The 22,556-nt window shown below is 46.6% G+C and overlaps 1 protein-coding gene across 1 annotated transcript; it reads right to left on the minus strand.

Moving 5' to 3' along the window:
- Positions 1 to 231: 231 nt before the first annotated feature.
- On the minus strand, positions 232 to 12,107 carry Tmem212 (transmembrane protein 212). The gene is made up of 3 exons (XM_051157747.1): positions 11,928 to 12,107; positions 2,120 to 2,179; positions 232 to 624 (listed from the first exon to the last, which is right to left on the minus strand). The coding sequence occupies exons 1-3, from the start codon at positions 12,084 to 12,086 to the stop codon at positions 232 to 234; spliced, it is 612 nt and encodes a 203-aa protein (XP_051013704.1). The 5' UTR covers positions 12,087 to 12,107.
- Positions 12,108 to 22,556: the final 10,449 nt, after the last annotated feature.

The following is a 22,556-nucleotide window of genomic DNA, read 5'->3' on the forward strand; positions in this document are numbered from 1 at the left end:
TGGCAAGTGGTGCCAACAGCTAAACCAGTTTTTTTCCCTCAACATACGTCCAGCTATTCATCCAAAATCAATTGTGGAGTACATGTTGACATGCTGGGTGCCTGTTACCTCTCTAGGACGAGGAGGAGCTAGAGCGAGGGCGCTCAGGACTCCCTGCTGTGTCCCCCTTTACCATTCAGGACTGAGCAAGCCCCGCCCACCACTCAGAACTGAGCAAGCCCCGCCCACCACTCAGGACTGAGCAAGCCCCGCCCACCACTCAGGACTGAGCAAGCCCCACCTCCCTTTGTTGAAACTCACATTCACGGTTCCGTTCTGCAACAGTCTTGCCGAGAGCTTGATGAACACTGCCAAGGACGCGCAGAACAGGAGGAAGCTCAGGCACAGGTCCAGGGCCTGAAGTGCCAGGTGAAACTCTTCATAGTGGAGCGGTTCCACACAGACTGACGGGAACTTCGTGTACGGGAAAGGAAAGGTAACTGCGTAACCAAGGTAATTGGTTCCCGCAACCCCTGAAAAGGAGTAGAAGCAGTATGGGCCGAGGAAGGCCGATTCCAAGGCTATTGCAAAGTGAAGTGGACATCCCATCATGCTCAGAAGTACGAAGGTGAAAACAGCTTCCCACTGAAAATAAGCAGAAACAAACCGTTATTGGAGAAGGAGTGGCAGCCATGAATTTCCTCTACGAGGAAGAGTAGAGGAACAGAAACCTTCCTTTCTCTCCTCATCTACTTTGCAGACAGGGTCTTCCCGTAGTCCGGGCAAAACTTTCCATGTTGCCAAGGTTGGCCTTGAACTCTTGATCCTTCCTGCTTCTGCCTCCCAAGTGCTATAGTAGATTACTCTACCCACCCATCCACCCAGCCCAGTGCTGCCATTTGAGACTTAAGCCCAAGACCTGTATGCCCCTGAAAAGCCTTGCCTACTCCTCAGCCGTCTCTTCAGGTCCCTTTTCCCTTGCCGCCAATCCGTGCCACAGGAGGAAATCAGGCCTGCCAACTTGAGCTAAGATGAAGTCTTATGTATTTATTTCCTATGATACACAGAGAGCCAGTTTGTGTTGGGAAAAACAAAAGGAATGGAACAAATCCCATCTCTGGGACTTTACTACTCAGGGACCATCTGTGTCTGGGCAGTACTGCACCGCTCAAAAGCCTCTTAGAAAGGTTGCTTTCAGACTCCTCCAGAGCTCAGTCTGCACTGTAGCCCCAGCTGACCCCCTTCCACAACCTTTGCTATGGAAATGAGGCCTAAGATCAGATACTGTGCTCTTTCTGAGGCATGGGGAAGAGCTGGCTCTGTGCTGTTCAAAACAAGCTAGCACAGAGGAGCCATCATCCTTTGCCAGTCAGAGAGAGCTGGGAAGGAGACCTCAGAGTTGAGATGCGAGCTGCGTTATTGAGACTGGAGGTGTAGTTTGGCAGGTAGAGTGCTTGCCTATGTACTTGGGTTCAATCCATAACACACACACACACACACACACACACACACACACACACACACACACACACACACACCACACACACACACCACACACACACACACCACACACACACACACCACACACACACCACACACACACACCACACACACACACACCACACACACACACCACACACACACCACACACCACACCACACACACCACCACACACACAGACACACACACACACACCACACCACACACCACACACACACACACCACACACCACACACACACACACACACCACACACACACACACACACACACAACCACACACACACACAACAGACACACACACACCACACACACACACCACACACACACACACACACAGACACCACACACACACACACCACACACACACACCACACACACACAGACACACACACACACACACACACCACACACACACACCACACACACACACCACAACACCACACCAACACACCACACACACCACACACACACACACACACACCACACCACACACAACACACACACCACACACACACACACACCACACACACAGACACACACACACACACACCACACACACACACACACACACACACACACACACACACACACACGACTATCAAATCCACTGTATCATCCTTGGCGACATTTTGTATTTACCAAGTATCTCTGGGTCCGCTCTTTGTGAGCGAGCAGTACAAGCACCCCAGCTGTAATGGCCTGTGAAAAGAAAATTGGAAAAAAATAACATCCACAATCGAAGGGACCTCTGCGAAGAGTTCAATCTGTCTCACAGCTTGACAGCTTTATCACAAGCTAGAAGGCCGGGCAAAGGACAAGATGGGTTTACAGCTCTGAGCTCTTCTTCATCTGTGAGAGGAACTGTGTTGACAGGGAGGAAAATAAGCCATTAGAATCATCAGGACATGAGTCAACACCAGCTCATTTTCCATTCTCTATGCTGCCTTTGCCGTCACAGTCAGCACCTCCGCTACTGTTGGGTCATCATAGTTAAAGCTTGGCTTCACAGACCTTGCCCTGTGCTTTGTGTGCTGGTCGGAGCGAGAAACGCCCCCATAGACTCACGTACTTGAACGTGTGGTCCCAAGTTGGTGATTCTGTATGGGACTTGGAGTCTTGCTGGATATAGTCTCTTAAAGTGGGGGATGGGGGTGGGGTGGGTTTTGAGGTGTTCCTGCTTGCTTCCTCTACTTTCTGCTTACCATGTGGAGGTAGAAACGTATCTAGCCATCTTCCTCATCTTTCCTGCCATCATAGACTCTCACCCTCTAGAACCATCAACCCAAATAAACTCTTAGGTTGCTTTTGGTTATGGTATTTTTTATCACAGCAAGAGAAAAGAAATGTAGTGGTGGTGGTGGTGGTGTGTGTGTGTTTATGTGTAATTTAAAGGATTTTTAACATTTACTTATTTTTATTTGCCCCCTCCCATGCCACCCCCTCTCTGTGTATGTACAGGTCAGACAAATTGATGGTATTGATTTTTTTTTTCCTGCCATGTGGAGCTTGAGGATTGAATTCAGACATCAGGCTTGGCTATAAGCATCTTTACTCACTGAGCCATGTTTTCATATTTCCAACAAATTCATAAAGCTCAAATGGGACAAACTGGGATGGAGACCCATCCCCAAGCCCAGAAATCATTCCTAGCAGAGGCTTGATTTTTTTTTTTTTTTTTTTTTTTTTTGGAAGCTTATTTTGGCGATTGTGGGTCCTTGAGCTGCTGGTGGGTCTCAGACACATGACCTCTGTTTCATAAATCATAAAGACAGTCATTAGAATGGATGTGTGGCATGGCATTTAGTGTTCTGTGTGTACTGGTATCCACGTTTATGAAGGATTTTCTCTATAGTCCCCTTTCAGAGAAAAAAGTCCGAAGTGCAGAGTGAAAATAGTTCATGAAGGAGGAAATGGTGTACCCGGATCGTTGCAGTAGATAATGGAAAAAGAATCTCTGAGCTCATCTTGGATTTATCACGAGGTCTGATGAAGGAGCCGTTTGTGGTTATTGAGACTAGAAGTTGCTTATCCCCAAACCACAGAAATCCTTAGTCCCAGTCAAAGCATGAATTTTGAGGTCCAGAGAGAAAGTCAGGAAGAGATGAGCCTTAAATTAGGTATGGAGCGTAGACAGGTTTAAAGACAGCACAGTTTTTAATTTTGGCAAAAGACTAAACATGACTGCATGCACAGAACTGGCTAACTTAGGGGGAGCAGAGCTTCAGCCATGTGGTCTAGCGGGGAGCTGTTTGGAGCTCCAAGTTTAGTGTATTTATTGTTATGAAACTTGGATCTAGACAAACTGGGAGAGGGGAACACCCGCTCACGTATGGCCCCTGCTGCTGAGCTGGAGCTTGCAGACTTGGCGTGGTTCTACCATGGATAAAAACAGAACCATCTGTACTCCAAAGCGGCTCCTGGCTTGATTCTTCAGGAGGAACCTTTCCAAGGGATGTGAAGGGGGCAGAGGCGGTGCAAACAGCACAGCGAATGGGAGGTTACTAAGAGCAGAAATACGGAGCCTGGGCAGGCTCAGCGTCCAGATGGACACATCTTTTTCCTCTCATCAGTCACAGGAACTCACAAGCTGGAGGAAAGCAGGAGGCTGGGCCTGACCCTCTGAGGGCGAAGATAGCTGACATGGGATGCTGAGCTTCGAGCTTGCCTTCAGTGTGTTGGCAGGGCTTTGCAGAACTGCGGCTTCCTGTTATTTTACTCATAGAAGCCAGCTTGGATTCTGCCTTGTTTACACACAACTGTGAAAAAGCTCTTTCACTGAGAACAAGCCTGGCATGGGTGGCCGTTTGGAAACCGGTTAAAGTCACCTACCTGGCTGATGTGGGGGTGGGGGTGGGAGTGCCAGAGCTGAGAGCACCCATCTTCCCTGATGTGCACTCTCTTCTATTTTTAGGTAAGGAGTGGGAAAGAAATAAAAAAAAGGAAGAGCTTTGAGAGCAGAGAAGAAGTCAAGAGGGACAAGAAAGCGAGGAACGAGTGGGGTGCCTGGGAAGTGAAGGGCTGACGAAGCTGTGTGGTTGTGGGAAGGGCAGGGGGGAGAGGAGCCTGGTGGTGGGAGCGGGAGCACTCCCCTCCCTCTGTCTTGCTGTTGGCTTGCTTTCTGGAGGATGGCTACGAGCCCTTCCACTAGACGTATAAACTGCCTAAGAACAGCACAGGGTTCCCAGAAGCAGATGGAATGAAGGAAGCGGTAGCAATGGACACTTTCACCGCGACATATAAGAGAGGCTCTAACTTGGTCATTGACAGGCACCTGTGTGGGTCTGCTCCAAACAAAGAGTGAGGGAAGCATGCTGCAGATGAAGTGATAGTCTGTCTACGTATCGCTTAATTCAAACAATGTATGGCGGCCATGGTGGTAGACATGTCACACGTGCTAACACACTGAAGCCACATAATCGGGCTGAAGATGTAGTTCTGTTGTCAGCCCGCTCTCCTAACACACAGAAGCCCTGATGGCGATTCTCAGCTTTTCATGAGCTGGGTGTGGCAGCACACAGCTGTAGTCCTAGCACTCAGGACACAGAGGCAGGAAGATCAGAAGTTCGCTGTCGTCTTCCCTTACACAGAGAGGCTGAGGCCAGCGTAGGCTACATGAGACCTGGCATTAGTCTCTTGCTATTTCTGTTATAAAATCCCCTGCCACAAGCTCCTTAAGGGGCAAAGGATTTGTTTTGGCTTATAGTTCCAGGGAGATGCTGTCCACCATGGGTGAGAAGCCGATGGGGGCAGGAGGGAGAGGCCAGCCACTCACATTGCATCCGTACTCAGGAAGCAGAGGGAGGACAGGAAATGGGGCTGCGCTCTAAGGCTTCACGATTGGCCCTGAGTGACTGACTTTCTCAGCCAGGATCCATGTCCCAAAGTGTCCACAGCCTTCTCAAATAGTGCCACCAGCTGGGGAGCAAGTGTTCAAACCCCTGAGCCTATGAGGGACATTTCCCAGTGAAACTCCAATCTTTCTTCAACTTTAAGCTAAATAAACTGACATAGAGATACCCTCCTGCCCCTCAAAGATGCTAAGAGACTGTGGAGGAGCAATAGGAGCACCAGATAATAACTCAGCTGAGAGGCTGTGGAGGAGCAATAGGAGCACCAGATAATAACTCAGGGATCGTGGTTCCGACTCTCACCGGAATTTGCAATCTAGATAAAATAATTTAGACATGCAAATGCCCTCATTGCAGAGGCTAAGGAGAGACGGCTCAGCAGTTACAATGTGTACTGACGATGTGTACGCTCTTGCAGAAGACCTGAGTTCAGTTCCTAGCAACCATGGCAGGCAGAACACACCTACCTGAAACGCTGGCCCGCCCCAGGGGCTCTGATGTCCTCTTCTGGCCTCTGAGATACTCTCTCTCTCTCTCTCTCTCTCTCTCTGTGTGTGTGTGTGTGTGTGTGTGTGTGTGTGTGTGTCTATCTTTCTCTGTGTGTCTGTCTGTGTGCCTGTCTGTGTGTGTGTGTGTGTGTGTGTGTGTGTGTCTGTCTGTCTCATACACACACATTAAAAACAAAACAATACATTAACCAAGTAAAAATAGGCAAGAGTGAGTGTTTGGCACACAAGAAGAGCCTAGGTATTAAGTTCAGGAAGAAACCGAATGAAGGCTCCAGGGCAAATAGCGGCTGGATCAAGTCTGAAGGATGGCTTTGATTGCTGAGACTATGACCATGACCATGGAGGGCAGGCTCAGCTGGAGCCTAGCATCCACAGAGGTGAGGAAGTGATATTTGTGTTCGGGGCCCAGACAGGGAGGAGCCCAGTCCTAGAGCAGGGTGGTGGTGGGGAAGGGGATCTTGGTGGAGAAAAGAACATCAGAGTTGAAAGCTGTGTTACACCAGGGTGCGGGGGCCCTCAAAAGTTAGGTCAGTACACATTGGGTTCATCTGGGGACAGCCAAGTAGCACTGGTGTCTTTTGAAAAAGAAGCTAGCCTGACTCACACTGGAGTGTAGACATCTGAGACAGATGTTGCATGCATGCTGAACTGTTATATCTCAGTTTTGTTACAGATCTTTCCTTTCCTCCTCCTCCTCCTCCTCCTCCTCCTCCTCCTCCTCCTCCTCCTCCTCCTCTTCCTTCTTTTGAGACGGGGTCTTTTTATCAGCGATATTAGGGCCAGAGTCTGGACCCTGGCAGTCCTAACAAGCCCCATCAGCTGCCCATTCTCACAGTGGGAAAAAGAACTAAGAGGTCCATCCCCCTCTGCCAAGTTTATTTTTGGGGTCTTAGGAGGAGGCTTAGGTTTAAACAGAGAGCCAGAGGTAGCTGGGCATAGGTGAGCAGTCTTAGTCAAGGTGTGTTCCTGCCATTGAAGTCCCAGCTCCAGACTCCTCTGCAAAGTTGTCTGAGATTCCAGGGATACTTCAGTTCCTTGGAGTCCACTGTTTCAGTGGTCTCATGGTCAAAGAGAGGGGTACAGTGTTCGTTCAGAGCATCTTTGGTCCTTCTAGGGCAGTTACAATTCACATGACTCAGGTTAGCCTCCAACTCAGCCTTGGATGACTTAGAACTTTTCGTCCTTCGGCTTCCACCTTCCAGGAATCAAGATTATGTGTAACCAAGCCCAGTTTTCATGGTTCTGGAAATTCAACCCAGGCTTCAAGTATGCTAATTGTTGCTAAGCACCCTACCAGCTGAACTACATCCTAAGGCCCATCAGTCTAATTTTATGTGTAATAGATTTAGTGCTATCTCTTTCCTGTGTGATAAACTCTACTATTCTCTATTCAATTGCATTCTATTCAGTAAAAGTGCTGCTATCTACCCTGTACATTAGGTCTATAATCTGATAATGTATACTCTCTACACTTTGGCTTTCATGGTTGCCTAGATATAAAATCTGAGTAGGGTGGAAAAAAAAAAGGAAGAAGTAGGGAAGGTGCACAGGGAGGATTTGTTGGGAAAATCAAATGCCCCATGACAGCTGATTTAAGTGGGACTCGTTCAGGGCGTTGCTTCACAGCTCAGGCCTAGAGCTGATAGCATCACAGTTTCTAGAATTACCAAAGTTTTTAGTGCCAAAGCCTGGGCCTTGGACACCTATCCTCAATAGCTGAGACAAAAATGATGGTAGGGAGAAGTAGAGAAAGGTGATCTATTCAACATGGCCATGTTGGGAGGAGGAACAAATAAGAACCCCCCAAGTCCACCTCCAGGCCCCAACATGACGTTTATCTTCATAGAGGGGACAAGAGATACTGATAACTAAGCAGTGTGGGTCAAGATGTGCACCCACCCATGGCTGACGCATCACACCCATCTATCAAGGTGATCTGAAAAGTTGTCAGAACTGTGTGAAATCTTACGGAGACAAGTTCCTTCCCTGATGGCACCAGTTCAGCCTTTTCCTTCCCTAGGCATGAGGTTCCAGGGGAAATTCCAATTCCTTGGGGTCTGTTGTTTCAATAGCCTGATGGTCAAAGAGGGGCACACCTATCTATCTGTCTTTAGAAGATCCTCCCTCCTGCCAAGCTGGTAATGGGAGCTACCGACAGGCACTGCTGAGGCCCTCCTTAACCCAGCACTGATCATGTTGTCCATAAGTCTCCAGACTGACCCTGCTGTCCGTAGGTCCCCAGCATTGACCCTGTTGCCCATAGGTCCCCAGCATTGACCCTGCTGTCCATAGGTCTCCAGCATTGACCCTGCTGTCCATAGGTCTCCAGCATTGACCCTGCTGTCCATAGGTCCCCAGCATTGACCCTGCTGTCCATAGGTCCCCAGCATTGACCCTGCTGTCCATAGGTCTCCAGCATTGACCCTGCTGTCCATAGGTCTCCAGCATTGGCCCTGCTGCCATAGGTCCCCAGCATTGACCCTGCTGTGCATACATTCCCAGTGTTTTGTACAGTCTAAAAAGAGGCTACATTAATGAAAAGAACTGAGTCAAGGGTCATTCTTGGTTTGAAACTGATTTCCCAACACAAAGAACGGGAAGTTAGAAAGAAACAATTGGTTTGGATGACGAGATGACTAATTTGTTCTTAGACAGGCTGACTATCAAAAGGCTTAGAGCATTTCAGTGGAAAACCAACCATTGACAAAGATCAGCTTGACCAGACTCTGCACTGCCCTGTAAAATCTTAGTAGAGGGCCCCAGCTGGGCCCCAGCTGAGAGCTGAGCTTGATCCCACAGGGAGAAGGAAGAGAATTGGCTACTGCCTGCTGTTCTCTCACCTCCACAGCCACAGGGGCATACATGTGCACATACGCATAATAAACGAGTTTAAGTAAATAAAGCATAGTAATAGATAAGCAACATGATTTTCCCAAGAGCCTCATTGCCAGTGATGCCTCATATCCTTTGCCATGAACCTGGTCTCTCTCTCTCTCTCTCTCTCTCTCTCTCTCTCTCTCTCTCTCTCTCTCTCTCTCTCTCTGTGTGTGTGTGTGTGTGTGTGTGTGTGTGTGTGTGTGTGTCTCTCTCTCTGCACCACCCTGATGATAATGTCTGAGCACCTAGTCTGTCCTCAGCAAAAATCCCCATAATTTCTCCTTGCTGTTTCCTCTTAGTAATTTCCTATCCACTGCTCCACACCCTGCTCCTTGACCTAAATTCTCTCTTTTGCTGTAAAATCTAGAGTCGAATCTGGTTCTGTACTGCGGTTCCCTTTCTTCACTCGGCAATAGCACTGAATAAAATCTGGTTTCATAATTGTGTCTGCTGCCAAACATTGGCTTTTCTTTGATACTATCTGGTAGCTACAAGTCCCTCCACTGCTAAGCCACATAGCCAAGCCCTTTCCATAGCAGCTGAGAAGTCCAGCATGCAGGGCTCAAGTAGAGTCCTAATCTTGTATTAAGGGGGCTTTGGGGGTTAGGCTGTGGCTTGTTTCTGGCCACGACCCTAGACTCTGTATACGTGAGTCCTGTCATCAAACCCACGGATCTAGTCTCTTCAGCAGAGATGGCTCTGCAGGCATGTGTTCCTGGATTAATGGGGCTCAGTCCTGAAGGTACAGTGACGTGCTGGCTGCACGCTTTCTAGCAGCTGATGCCTTTAAATAACCTTGTCCAAACCACCTAGGAGAATTGTGTGCCCAGTGGCTTTCAGAACAGAATTAGGAGAGTCTGTGGACCAACACATCGGCTGGACTGAGAAAGTCTTAAATAAGAGGCAAGAAAATCCCTCTTCTGAGTCTCAGAAGAAATGCAGAGTCGTTTGTGAAGGAAATAGTGGTAAAATTGAAATATACAGCTGGGCGTGGTGTTGCACACCTGTAATCCTACTTGGCAAGGCAGAGGCAAGCGGATCTCTGTTAGTTCGAGGCCAGTCTGGTCTACAAAGTTAGTCCAGGATAGCCAAAGCTACACAGAGAAATGCTGTATCAAAGAAAAGAAAAGAAAGATAGATAGATAGACAGATAGATACCAGCCATCTTCTTGCTGGAGGAAGATATGCTTCAACAACAGTTAAAAGAGTGATTGGCAGGGGTGCTGGGGACTAAGGCCTTTGGAAGCCAACCCTCCTAGGACAAAATTGTGGCTTGGTAAGAAACTCAAGAGGAAAACAAATTGTTCTAAATTTAGACATGGAAGGGTGAACACTGTGCTGCTTTCCTTCTCAGGAGGACTTCTCCTGTGCAGACCCCAGCCTCACCTCTAGTCCTCAAAACCTCATCAGAGTTGAACTCTGCAACACATGCTGTGTCACCAGAGTGCAGGGCCCAGGAGTTGTCCACCTGGTCAACAGTAGCTATGAAATGCCACTTTTTCAAAATCCAGCAGATGGCTCTCTTTGTTCCAACTGTGGAGATAGAGTAATGGAGAAGATAGAAACAGAGCCCCTGTCCATGTGTAAGGCAAAGTGCATAGTTAGAGAGAAACAGAGCCCCTGTCCGTGTGTAAGGCACAGTACATAGTTAGGTTATATGGTAATGCAGATGGGGTTGGGGCTGTAGGATTGGAAACAGCAGATGGGGGCAGAGGCCACATTTTTAAAGGCCTTAAAAATTTATTTATTAATTTATGTGAGGCTGGGAGAATGGGCACCTGGGTACCATAGCATATATGTGGAGATCAAAGGGCCTTTGTTGGGAATTGATTCTCACTGTCCATGATGCGGGTTTCAGGTATCAAACTCTGGTCTTCAGGCTTGGCAACAAGCATCGTAACCTGCAGTCATCTTCCTGGCCCCCAGAGGGTTGCATTTTAAGTAGGGTAAAGAGGGAAGCCATTGGTGGAAAAGTGACATTTGATTGAGAATTGATGGTGGGAGTTGGGTGTGTACTCCGCTGGCTGAGTGCTTGCCTCGCAGCAGGAAGCCAGGGCTGGACCTTCTGCATAACAGAAGCCGGGCATGCCCCTTGCTTGTAATCCCAGCACTGCGAAATTGGGAGTGGAAAGATCAGGAGCTCACAAAGAGATCTGGACTAGCCGGAGGTACATGAGATCCTGCTTTTTTTTTTTTTTTTTTTTAATGTGGTTTGGGAGCCAGCCAAACACAGGAAGATTTTAGACAAAGAGACCCCAGAGCAAAGGCCCTATGGTGAGACACACCGTGGCATTCCGGAAGTGGCAGCCATGAATCTGAAGGGGCAGACATAAGCGCAAACTGGCTGGCAGTGAGATCCGGGAGGCAACACAGTGGGGAACAGCATGGCTTGCTGAGTAGCAAGTGGTTCAGAGCAGAGTTTGGACAAGGCTCTGCATTTGCTAGCAACTGAGTTCAGAGCTCTCATCTGCAGTCTTTGGTCAACTGTCTTCATCCTCACCAAACATCTCAGGACTAGACAGGGGCTCTCATGCTCTCTCTTTTTTTTTTTTTTTTTTTACCCACGAACGTCCCCAGAGCACACGAACAAAACAAGAAGCAACTAGCTGGCCGAGACTACTGCTTTGGACCACATACTGAGAGCATTGAAGTGAGGACTCGAATGCAGGCTACTTCTCTGCGCCCTGTATCTCTGACTCCATAGCCGCTCCGTAGTGGCACTCAGCAGTGGCAGGCTAGAGACACTCACACTCATATCATTTCTCTTGGTTTATTCTTAAAATACGTGTCGGGCCTACATTAAGCTTACCTTAAATATGTATAATCTTAGTCAAAACTAGGTCCAGTGTGGTAACACTAGCTTGTGAGGGATGAACAACTACATAACAATCAAAGCCTCATGTGTAGCCCAGGCTGGCCTCCAGCTGCCTCAGTCTTCCGGGAGCTGGGGTTATACATCTGTGCCCACTGTGCCTCTGGGCCCCACGAGAAGTTCTCAAACATTTCATTACCGTATATATGGCATACAAATACACACGAAACAAGACTAGGAAAAACTATCTACTTAAAATTCAATTAATGGAAATTCCTCCTCTAAAGTCAGGAATATGATTTTCTGCAAGATATAGGCTTCTTTAAATTATTGAGAAACTCTTATTTTCCCTTTCTTCTCACCCTCCTTGACGTCAGTATGTTTAATGGAACGTGTCCTACCAAAGCCCCGTTCCAGATGGGACAGGCGATCCAAACGCTCCATCCCGTGTACCAGAGCTTGCCGGAAAAGACAGGGAAGAAAGCAAGGATCCCAGAGAAGATGCTGAGGCTCCCCAGCGTGACCAGGGTCCCACCGGCAGCCAGGTAGAGGCTCTTCATTTTCCTCTGTGACTTGAGTCTTTGCTCTGAACTATTTGTTGCCAAAACACGAGGCCAGGCCAGGCCTCTGTAAACAGACGTGTCTTAGAGACTGTAGCTGTGATGACGGTGAAGGGGGTGGGGGGGATGACAAGTTCCTGCAGACAATAGTCACTCGGCTTCCCCGACTGGCGAGTGGGAGGAGTGGGAGGACTCTGGATGTTACTTAGACATGACAAACTCTAACACTGTCCTTTCTCAGAGAGAAGCGTGGGTGGGGGGTGGGGGGCCCCCCGGGAGGGTTTGCGCTCTGGAGTAGCTGCCCAACTCCCTTCATTTGCCCCTTCTCTGGGAGTGACCACTTCCTGGCTTAATCAGATTCAAAGGCTCACTGACTGAGCTAATTGTTTCTGAATTCAACCTGCCTAGTGGTTACAGCATAAAGCCAACATCCTCTGTGCACAATAGAGCCACATTCCCAGCAAAAGTTCCCACAAAACAAAGCAGGAATTACACACATGGATCACTTTTCACATTTTGTCATGTTTAACTTAAATGGTGTAAAGTAAACAAGTCTTTCAAGGTTTAATTCCATACAATTATTATTATTTTTTATGTTTATTATTATTGTTGTAGAGATAGTTTGGAAACTTGCTATAGAGATGAGGGCAGCCGTGAATTTACAGGGGTCTTCTTGCCTCTGTCTCTCAAGGGCTAATAGTATAGGCATCATGCTCAGCTATTTTTAATTTTTTTTATTACATTTATTGGTGCTGGAGAGATGGCTTATTGGTTAAGAGTACTGACTGCTCTCCCAGAGGACCTGAGTTAGATTCCCAGCATCCATTTGGTGGCTCAAAATTGTCTGTAACTCCAGTCCTAGAGGATCAGGTACCTTTTCTGGCATCCTTGGCCACTAGGCATACAAATGGTACACACACATACAAGCAGACAAAATGACCATACACATTAAAAACATTTAAAAAATAATTACATTTATGTGCTGTGTTTGTGTATATGTGTGAGTATGTGTATATACTGTGTGTGTTTGTATGTATAAATATGTGTGTTAGTGGGTGTGTATGTACTACATATATGTAGATGTGATTGTGTATATATGTTGTGTGTGTGTGTGTGTGTGTGTGTGTGTGTGTGTGTGTGTCCTGAAGGGGGATGCTCATGTCATAGCATGGCAACTTACAGGACTCAGGTCTCTTCTTCCTCCATATTGGGTCCAGAGATTGAACTTAGGTCATCAGAATTGGAGGCAAGTACTATCTCACCAGCCGAGAACGTGGGTTTTAAGCCTGGCAGAGCAGTAAATCTGATTCGAGTTTCACCCCCTTCTAGGTTTGTGTCCTAGAGGAAGAACTAGCTACTTCTATTTTCTAAGTCCTTTTCTTCAGAAGAGAAACAGGGTGACACTAGTGTTCATCTCACCAGGTGCTGGGGCGAGGACATCTGCATCATGTCTGTAGATGCTTAGAGTGGAGCAAGCTCTGTTCTGAGAAAACATCCTGCAATCACCTTTCTTCAGAGTTCTTGTGACATGGCTTGGACATCATTGAGTTTTTCTGTCACCTTAGAAACATTAGGCTGGACTCTTCTTGACCAGTTTGTTAAAGATTCCCAAAGGGCCCTCCGTGTGCAGGAGAGAGAGGCGTCTCACCGGTTCTCTGCACTTCTTGCTCCTTTCTGTCTTCTGATCTATAGTAGCCATGATTGACCTAGATTGATTTCAAAGCAGTTGCATCCCAGATGCTTGGAATCCGGGAAAGCCTTTCAGACTGTCTGGCATGGCTGCTGTTCTGTGTTCCTGCTCAATGCTGTGGGCTAGATTCTCAGGTTGCTTTCCTTCCACGTAAGCTAGAGAAGTTGCTGGAAGGCAGGAACATGTGTGGGTCTTCTGCACCCTGTAAATATGCATGACCTCTCTGGCAGCTTTAGAGGGCACCTGGATGGAGCACATACACACTAGTAAATACTCCATGAATCAATTCATGAATCTGCATTTGGGCTATGCAGGGTGAATATTTGTGAGTTCAAGTTCACCGAGCTAATGCCGAGGCCAGTGTGTTCCCTTGTGCTTGGGGAAAAGGTCTGGAGGAAAGACAGATTTGTCTGCATTCTAATTTGGTTGCGCTGTTTTGACTTTTTCTTTTACTCCTTATCTCAAGGTTACAGCTCTGTGGTGTGCTAACACACTGGGTCAGTTCACTCTCTCCTGGTTGCACATTTGGAAAACAAAGACTGTTGAAATCCCCACTGTTAAACAGTACACAGTTTGAAGGTTAACAAACAAAGAGAGAATGTTTTGTTTTAATTTGGGGAGACTTTAAATTCCTGTAACATGATGGATTAACACAGATGTTGACATAACTTTATTAGTGATTCAAAAGTGTCACCACCAAATACGACCAAGTGAGAAGTGAGATAGAGCTAGGGACCTCTCCCTCCACATCTCCTGAGTGGGTGGGTTCTCATTAACCTTGTTAAAGTGAGGGCATCTTTCAGTGAGAGCAGCTGTGGGTGTGCACCTGTTCCCAGCTTCCGCTCCATCAGCCCCAGCCCTGTAGATGGGCACCAGCTGCTACCCCCACCGAGGAGCCCCTCCTTTCTCAGGCACTTCTATTTGGTACCAACATTCTAGAATTTTTCTAGGAGGGGGTGGAGTCAAAGTCTTTGCACACCTCACCTTCTCTACAACCCAGGGGAAGCACAAGAACTCGGCTCAAGGAAGATTACTGGAGGTTCCACGGACATTTCTATCTCACCTTGCAATTAACTAAAGACAAAAATGCAAAAACCTCAAACCAAAGCAGTGCTGGGGAGTGAACACTTGTGATCACAGCACTTGGGAGGCTGCGGCCAGAGGATCAGTTCTTCAGGGTCAGCTTTGACTGAATCCCTATCTCAACCCCTCCCACAAACAAAACAAAATAAGGCAAAAAACAAACAAACAAACAAACAACAAACAAACAAACAAACCCCATCCTGAATACAGATTTGAATCCAGCACCCTCCTGTGCACTGCACACAATCAAGCAGAGAATTCCAGACTCACAGAGGCTGGATGATGGCAGGGATGCTGAGGGAGGGACTGGACTCCGTCATCCTCGGCTTTTAAAGTGCATTCCCTCATACGTGATCCATATGAATAACAAGCCCTGTGGGTGCTATGGTCTTAGGGTTTATAAAGGTGTAAAACTACGGGAAAGCATCATTTATGTCAAAAAAGAAGAAAGAAAGACAATGGGCTCTCAAGGGGAGGTGTACTTAAAATGTATTTTCCCAGTAGTTTCAGACATCTGTCTTCATTTCAGCATTGAAGGGCTGTAGCCCGCAGAGGAGAAAGAAGACACAGCCTAGTGTTGGGAAGCCCTGAGTTTGTCATTGTTTGTGGTGGCACACACCTGTAATCCCAAGGGAGGTAGAGTTGGAGGATCAGGAATTCAAGGTCATCCCCTCCCCCCATTACACAGCCAGCTAGAAACCGTCTGGGCTACATGAGACCCTGATTAAAAGTGAGGGGTGGTGGTGGTGGTGCCAAGGGAAATGGCCCAGCTTATGAAATGCTTGCCACTCAGGCGTGAAGACCAGAATTGGAGCCCCCAGAACCGGAACCCACATAAAGCTGCATGTGATAGAGTGTATGTGAAAGGTATGTGTGCGTGAGTGTGAATGTGCATATACATGTGCATGGATGAGTGTGTGTATGTGTGAAAGGTATGTGTGCATGAGTGTGAGTGTGTGTATACATGTGAGTGTGTGTATATGTGTGTATATGAGTATGTGTATGGATAAGTATGTGTATGTGTGTATACATGTGAGTGTGTGTATATGTGTATGTGTGTGCATGAGTGTGTGTGTGTGTATACAATCGAGTGTGTATGTATGTGTATGTGTGTGCATGAGTGTGTGTATGTGTGTATACATGTGAGTGTGTGTATATATGTATGTGTGTATGAGTGTATGCATATGTGTGAGTGTGTGTATGTGAGTGTGTATATGTGTATGTGTGTGGATGAATACGTGTGTGTGTGTGCGTGTGTGTGTGTGTGTGTGTGTGTAATCCCAGTGTGGGCTAAAACAAGATGGGGTGTAGAGAGACAAGAGAAGAGTATAAGAGAAGTACCTGGAATCTGCCAGGCCAACTAACTCAGCTTATCTAATGGTAAGTAAGGGATCCTGCCTGAAACAAAGTGGAAGCTGAGGAGCAGCACCTGACATTGTCCTCTGACAGCCAAATGCACAGCACGGCTATATACCACCCGCCTCCCGAGAAAGAAAGGACTGCAGTAGAATAGCTACTAAATTCTATAGGGATTTTCTATGACCCATCTAGTTCCCCAATAATTGACACCGAGATCTATTGACTTATTTGGATAGCTTTAACACAATAACTGGGCAGTATGATTTACACTCGTTTTCTAGGCTAATCTGGCTACCTTCCAGCTGTACTCCCCACTTTACTTGCTAATATGTCTTCCTGTCTGGGCTGGGTCTGCTGCATCAGGCCATGTCCTCTTGCTCCATTTTTTTCCCCTTCTCTTTCTCTCTTTCTCTGCCTCCTCCTCCTGGTCTCATGGTCCTTACCGCTGACCCCAAACAGGGAAATGGAAGTTCTGCTTACCTCTATTCTGCCCAGCAATTGGCTGCCAGCAACTTTATTAACCATTCAGATAATTGAGGAGCAAAGTTTACACCACAAAGTTTTACAACAAAGACTGGTGTACATTAGAATGCACTTGTGAGGACTGAAAACAGATCTTGGGGGCTGGAAATTAGCATTCTGTACATAGCACCAGACCTAGTTTAGTATTGAAGATTCCATCTAATATGTAAAAACTACCCAAAGATGAAAAGAATTAACACTGATAACACTGGTACAGTAACTGACTCCAGCAAGGTTCATCAATGGATGGTAAAGCCACTGGTTGGAAAGGAGTGTTGCCATAGTAATGAGTGATCAAAGTATGACCTGTAACAGGACAAGCTGATATCACTGCCTCCTGATGTGACACCATCGCCCACTCATGGTCACCTGGGTAGCATTTCTGCAAGAATATCTCAATGGAATCTAATAAAAATGGAACAGATAAATCCAGGTACTGGGGATATTTTATTTCTTTTTAAAGTTGGAAAATAACTTTATTTGTTCTGAGGAGTAGGCCAGAGTCCCCTCAGAACTTCTGTAACTGCTTCTTGGTGGCAGCAGCCTTGGTGACCTTGAGCACATTCAATCGAATAGTCTTGCTCAGGGTCTTGTTCTCTCCCACAGTGACAACGTTGCCCATCTGTACTTCCCTGAAACAGGGGACAGGTGCACAGACATGTTCTTGTGGTGCTTCTCAAAGTGATTGTACCGTACTTCTTTACATAAATGAAGTCCTACTCCAATCTCTAGCATGGGCAAATAAGTGTGAACATATGTACATACAGATGCATACATGTACGTCTATATGCACATATACATATCTACACATATATGTACAAACATATGTTTCTTCAGTTACCATTTTAGCCAAGTGATGGCCAGTAACAGGACAAGCTGATAACACACACACACACACACACACACACACACACACACACACACACGCACACAGCATACACATTAGCTGAGAGAGGGAAGGGGGCAGAGGAAGCTCTTTTTGTGGGCCTGGGAATTGAACCCATGGCCTCACACACACTATGCAAATGAAGTGCCTCAGAGTGAATCCCTACCACCCATTTTGCGTTTTATTTTGACTCAAGGTCTTGCTAAGTTTCCCCAGCTGACCTTAAACCAACTCCATAGCCCGTGAAGGCCTTGAACTTGTGATCCACCTGCCCTCAGCCTCCTGAGTAGCCAGGGTTACAGGTCGATGCCTGCAAGATGCCTGCTAGCCATCCACCTAGATGGATTTATAAGCTGCTTAAGATGAAAGGCCCTAGTGAAACTCCAAAGCCTTCAGGAGTGCTGGCTCAGTAACAAGTGATGCTATTGGTAGGACTGATGGTGCAGAAATACACAGCTCCCGCGTCTCCTTCAAGCAGCCAGAATAGCCTGTTTTCTCCCCAAAGACGGAGGCATGCCAGGCTGTATTGTGGAGGCCCACCTCACACTTAGTCAGAAAATTTTCACAGACTTTTGCTTCTTTCCAAAGAGCCCATTTCTCAACTCATTCAAGCCTTCCCAGTGTTGAATTACAGTGCGTTTCCTTCTGCTTTTACTGGTTGCCCAGTCTGACCTCGAAGTGAACTCTCTTTCCTCATAATGATCCAGGGCTGACAGAGAGCAAAGTTCAGTGTTTATCATCTCTAACTGGGAACTGTCAAATTTCAATATTAAACCCTCCAATTTGAGAGACATATGGATGTACATAGAGATTGTTGCACCAGCCTATACTTAGGCTAATTCCGATTATATCTGCTTTCGGTATTATCACCCCCTCACGTGTGTTTTGAAATCATCTGGAATCTATCAGACAGTGTCATTAGCAAGTTCGCACAGCCAGTCATCTCTTTGTCAGCCCAGACTTTTCTTTCTTTTTTTTTTTTTCTCTCTTAGAATTTTTCTTTCTTTTTTAAAAAATTTTAATTTTATTAATTTATTCTGATTTACATCTCAATTGTTTTCGCATCACTTGTATCTTCCCGTTCCTCCCTCCCTCCCTCTTTCACCCTATTCCCCTCCCCTAGGTCTATGACCGTGGGGGACCTCCTCCCCCACTATATGGTCATAGGCTATCAAGTCTTATCTTGGTAGCCTGCTTATTCTTTCTTTGAGTGGCACCAGGCCTCCCCACCGAGGGGAGGTGGTCAAATATGGAGCACCAAAGTTCATGTCAGAGTCAGTCTCCGCTCTCCACATAACTGTGGAGACTGTTCTTTCCATTGGGTAGATCAGAGTAGGGGTTCGATGTTTACTACTTGTATTGTCCTTGGTTAGTGTTTTTGAGTTGAAGTGAGCAGCTGCAACTCGAACTCTTGTCCCTGCCAGCAGCCTCGTACAGGCCACTATGGGTATTGTCCTCTGCAAAGGCCGCTCCCATCTTGTTTTACCATGGAAACAGAGAAATCACAAATGGAACAGTGCTGTGGTCTGTTGGCACGCTGGCAACCAGGAAAGGTAAGGAACTAAGCTTACCTTAGGAAAGGAGAAAGAAAGAAAGCTTGCTTTAAGGAAGAAAGCTTTGACTCATGTATGTATGTATGTATGTATGTATGTATGTATAAGTGTCCCACTATATAGCCCTGACTGGTCTGGGACTTGACACATGGACTTGCCTTGAACTTGCCTCTGCCTCTGAAGGTCTGGGAATGCCCCTGTGTACCACACCTCAGGCTTGGTCTTTTTAAGTAGGATATGTATGATCACTTAGTTCCTCATTTTAAGATAATTGCAAAAAGGAAAGAACCAACTTTCTCTGTGTGATACTTGGTCCACTTGTTGATCCAGTGAAGCAAAGGAAAAGGCAGGCAGGAGTCATAGAGACATGTGGCCGACATGTTCCGTGCCTCTCACTGTTAGTCCACTGAGTCCTGCTTGTTCGCTTCTGGAGATCAGAGCTCTGGTTCTTCTCAACTAGACAGTACACAGGTGTTTCTCTCTCCCCACCTTCGCGTCCTCCCCCACTGTGTGTGTGTGTGTGTGTGTGTGTATGTGTGCATGTGAACATTTAACTAAGCATATAGAGAGCTGTGCTCAGTTTAGGCGCACATGAGAGGGAGCGGTGATCAAGCAGATGTCAGAACATCAGATAATGACTTTACTCCCACATTTTAAAAGAGACGCCTCACTATCTCTCTCTGCCACTCTCACCATTCTCTTAAACTAAAAGAGAGGGCGAAAGTCAATGCTTTGTTTCGATACACAAATAGGAAAATGGCTGACTGAGTAAAACATTGCTGTTCAAGCCTGCCGTCCTGAGTTATCCCCAGAATCCAAGTAAAGGGAGAAGGAGAGAACCAATCCCATAACGTTATCTCCTTACCTCCACTTGTGCACCATGGCACACACTGCACAGGTAATAAAACATACAATCATAGTTAAAGTACGCATGCATACACATACATATATGTATATGGTATATATGTCTGTATATGTAATACAACTTTTAACTTTCACTTAGAGTATAAGCAAGGATCAACCTTTCAGTGTGTCATTCCTGGAGTCCTGCCTAGACATGAACATGGACTTGAACGTCTGCTGTATGGAAGGTTCCAGAACACCCATACCCTGCTGGTGGAATAAAAAGGGGAGACTGACCTTGAGCAAGTCCTGACCTTTCTTAGTTTTAGAGGTAAAATGTGGAGATGGGACTTGACAGCTTCTGAGATGCTTAATCTCTGAGTCTCCATGATGTGGATCCCAAAGGGGCAGAGGCAGCTGTGAGAGCAGACCGGCTGCCCCTAAGAAGCCTTCGTTCTTTGCACTGTGGCCTGGGAAGTTGAGACCAAGCCACAGAGCTTCTCTGTGTACAAGCCAAAGGTGGCATGGCCCAAGAGCGCTGAGATTTTACTCATCGGATTCTTGCTTGAGATGCTTCACCCAGCATTCCTGAGAAGAAGCTTCCCTTCTGCCCTAGGGAACCCAGTGGCGGCCATGGGTAGGCAGCAGCTACCATTTAAACATTTAGCAGCTTAGAAGTAATGAGTTGTTAACCTCAGCTTATGGTTGAGCCATAAACTAATGGTTGTCTGAGCTATAAAAAAAATCAGAACACATGATCAGACATAGAGTCACTATTCTTTTCCATCTTCTTTAACATTTTTTTCTTCTATTTTTATTTTAATGTGTATTGAAGGTATATGTGTCACATGTGTGCAGTGCCCACTGAGGCCAGAAGAGGGCATCAGATCTCCTAGGACTGGAGATACACGTGGTTGTGAGCTGCACTGCAGGGTGCTTTTCCTGGCATCTTGAAAAGAACTCAAAGGCAAAAGGCTGGCAAAGACTAGGTAGAATGGACCTCGACATTAAAAATTATGATAATTCTTTATTGATTAATTTTGTTATTTAACAATGTATTTTGATTACTCTCTTCACCGACACCCCCGTCCCTATCACCCCTACCACATAACACACTACACCCTACCAGTCCCTCTCCCAGGCCCATGGCTTTTGGTTTGGGCCTGTGACCTATTTAGTCAGTTAGCTAACTTTGTGATGGTTGGATTAGAAGTGCCATAGGGGCCTGATGAGGTCTTGGGTGAGCACACAGAAGAAGGTAACAATCGTTCCTCCCTGACTGTACTAGCAGCATGTTCAGCAGTGAGGGTAGAACCCTGAGCCCTCTTCCACCCATGCCCGACAGCTGACTGGCCCACTCCTGCGCAGAGCCACTGCTGGCAGCTGCGGTGAATTCATGATTGCCATGGCTGTGTCTTGTTCAAACGATGTGATTTTGTAGGCCTTCTCCGTATGGTCCAGCTTTTACACTTTTATCTGACTCTTCTTCTTGAATGTTCTCTGAGCCACAGAAGGGAAAGCATAAAGGCCTTTTGGACCTCTAGAAATTTGTGATCAATCTGGAAACAAAGTCCTTTTTCTGTACTTTCTAAGTAATGTTAAAAACACCAGAAGCAAAAAAAAAAAAAAAAAAAAAAAAAAAGAAAGAAAGAAAAAGAAAAAGAAAGAAAATAAACAAAAAAAGCCAAAACAAAAACAAAGCAAAACAAAAAACACCAGAAGCTTCAGTTTTCTGTTTTATACAGGTGGGGAAACCAAGGGAGGTACAGGTGTTACAGGCAGTCTGTTTCATCTCTTCATCACACCAGCCTTTCTCTTCAAACCTCCCTACCATGAGGCGCTCACTCTGTTCTGTCTCCATGCCCACTTTCCGGGGGTTCTGTTACTTTTCTTTTTGTGACCAAATCACCCAACAGGAAGAAAACTCAAGGGAGGGTGGGCTTGTTTGGGTTCACAGTTCAAGGTGACCCAGTCTGCTATGGTGAGGAGGAAGGCATGATGGCCATGAGGCAGGCAGCTGGTCATTCTGCAGCAGCAGTGTCAGAGAGTAGGCGGAGAGAGGGGGGCTGTAAGATCTCAATCCCCGCCCCCGGGGAGGCTCTGCAACTCATCCAAACCGAGCCACTAGCTGGAGACCAAGTATTTAGATATGTAAGCCTGTGGGTTACATCTCATATGATGACATGGCTTTATTGCACCTGGTTTTCTTCTCACAGCTCTTGGCTTATGTGATAATTGTGTGTCCTCCCCCACTAAAGGGAAGTCTGTGAATGCAAGGACTTTGTTTTAGGTTCTGCATATCAGATACAAGGGCAATATCCAGCCTGGTGTACATGATTAGGATGGATGGTTTAACTGATGCTCGAATGAATGGATGGATGGATGGATGGATACATGGATGGGTGGATGGATGAATGAATGAATGAATGAATGAGACTACTGCTTCTCTCAACCACCAGTGCATCTATGCCATCTGCTATAGAAGGCAGCTCCACAGGTCTTCCCTGAGAAGCACATGGTACCTGGTCCCTTGA

Source organism: Acomys russatus, chromosome 15, assembly GCF_903995435.1.
Source record: "Acomys russatus chromosome 15, mAcoRus1.1, whole genome shotgun sequence".
Lineage (NCBI taxonomy): Eukaryota > Metazoa > Chordata > Mammalia > Rodentia > Muridae > Acomys > Acomys russatus.